This window comes from Limulus polyphemus, unplaced genomic scaffold, assembly GCF_000517525.1.
Source record: "Limulus polyphemus unplaced genomic scaffold, Limulus_polyphemus-2.1.2 Scaffold113977, whole genome shotgun sequence".
NCBI lineage: Eukaryota > Metazoa > Arthropoda > Merostomata > Xiphosura > Limulidae > Limulus > Limulus polyphemus.
The window spans coordinates 1-806 of NW_013779573.1; the positions used below are offsets into that span (position 1 = coordinate 1).

General features: G+C 37.7%; 1 protein-coding gene across 1 annotated transcript; it reads left to right on the plus strand.

Moving 5' to 3' along the window:
• The first annotated feature begins 74 nt into the window (after positions 1 to 74).
• LOC111084755 (zinc finger SWIM domain-containing protein 5-like) lies at positions 75 to 798 on the plus strand. The gene is made up of 2 exons (XM_022381327.1): positions 75 to 269; positions 539 to 798. Exons 1-2 carry the CDS (start codon positions 75 to 77, stop codon positions 707 to 709), a joined length of 366 nt encoding a protein of 121 aa, XP_022237035.1. The 3' UTR covers positions 710 to 798.
• The last annotated feature ends 8 nt before the right edge of the window (positions 799 to 806 follow it).

Here is an 806-nt window from a genome sequence, read left to right on the forward strand (position 1 = left end):
AGTAAGAAAGTAATGTTAATACGTTTTATTAAAGCCAGTGATAACATCATCTGGTTACTTGTAATAAGAAAGTAATGTTAATATGTTTTATTACTGTTTCAGGTGATATTATACGTCTACGGACCGTTCTCAAGTCAGCCCAGAGAAATATTCATAGTTCGTCTCAGCTTTTCAAGCTTGCTCAGGATGCATTTAGGATAGCAGTGCCCCCTGATGGTGCACCAAGGCATTCAACTCTACTAAATGCAGCATTTGAACTAGGACTTCAGGTATTCATCAGTGCTTTACTTCTCAGCTTAGTCCTTAGTTTAATTCACCTTTCAACAAATGAGTTACACATTTAGTTGCAGTATTGAAGGCATAGATACGACACAGATGTTATAATCTTGTAGACAGGTTGTATTCTTTTTCATCCATATCAAACCAAGCCATTTTTAGCAACTGTTGTGTGTGTGCCATGTTTCTTACTTTTATGTTTTAATTTCTTAAGACAAAACAATAAAGAAACACGTATAAAAAATGTAATTTTTCTTCACAGGTAATGAGAATGACCCTTTCCTCATTGAACTGGCGGCGAAGAGAAATGGTCCGTTGGCTTGTCACTTGTGCGACTGAAGTTGGTTTGGATGCTTTGATATCCATTATACAGAATTGGTATCAGCTCTTCACACCGATAGAAGCTACAGGTGGGTTGTACAGTTCTGGGTGAGTCTATTACCATTCTAGATGTTGGGTGAATTAACTGGATCAGTAGAAGCTACAGGTGGGTTGTACAGTTCTGGGTGAGTCTAGTACCATTCTAGATG

Excerpts from the sequence above, each read along its gene's own strand:
- LOC111084755 (XM_022381327.1), top strand. The coding sequence starts at position 75 with ATGTTAATATGTTTTATTACTGTTTCAGGTGATATTATACGTCTACGG. Across the intron at positions 270-538 it reads CATTTGAACTAGGACTTCAG|GTAATGAGAATGACCCTTTC; the intron begins GTATTCATCAGT and ends TTTTCTTCACAG.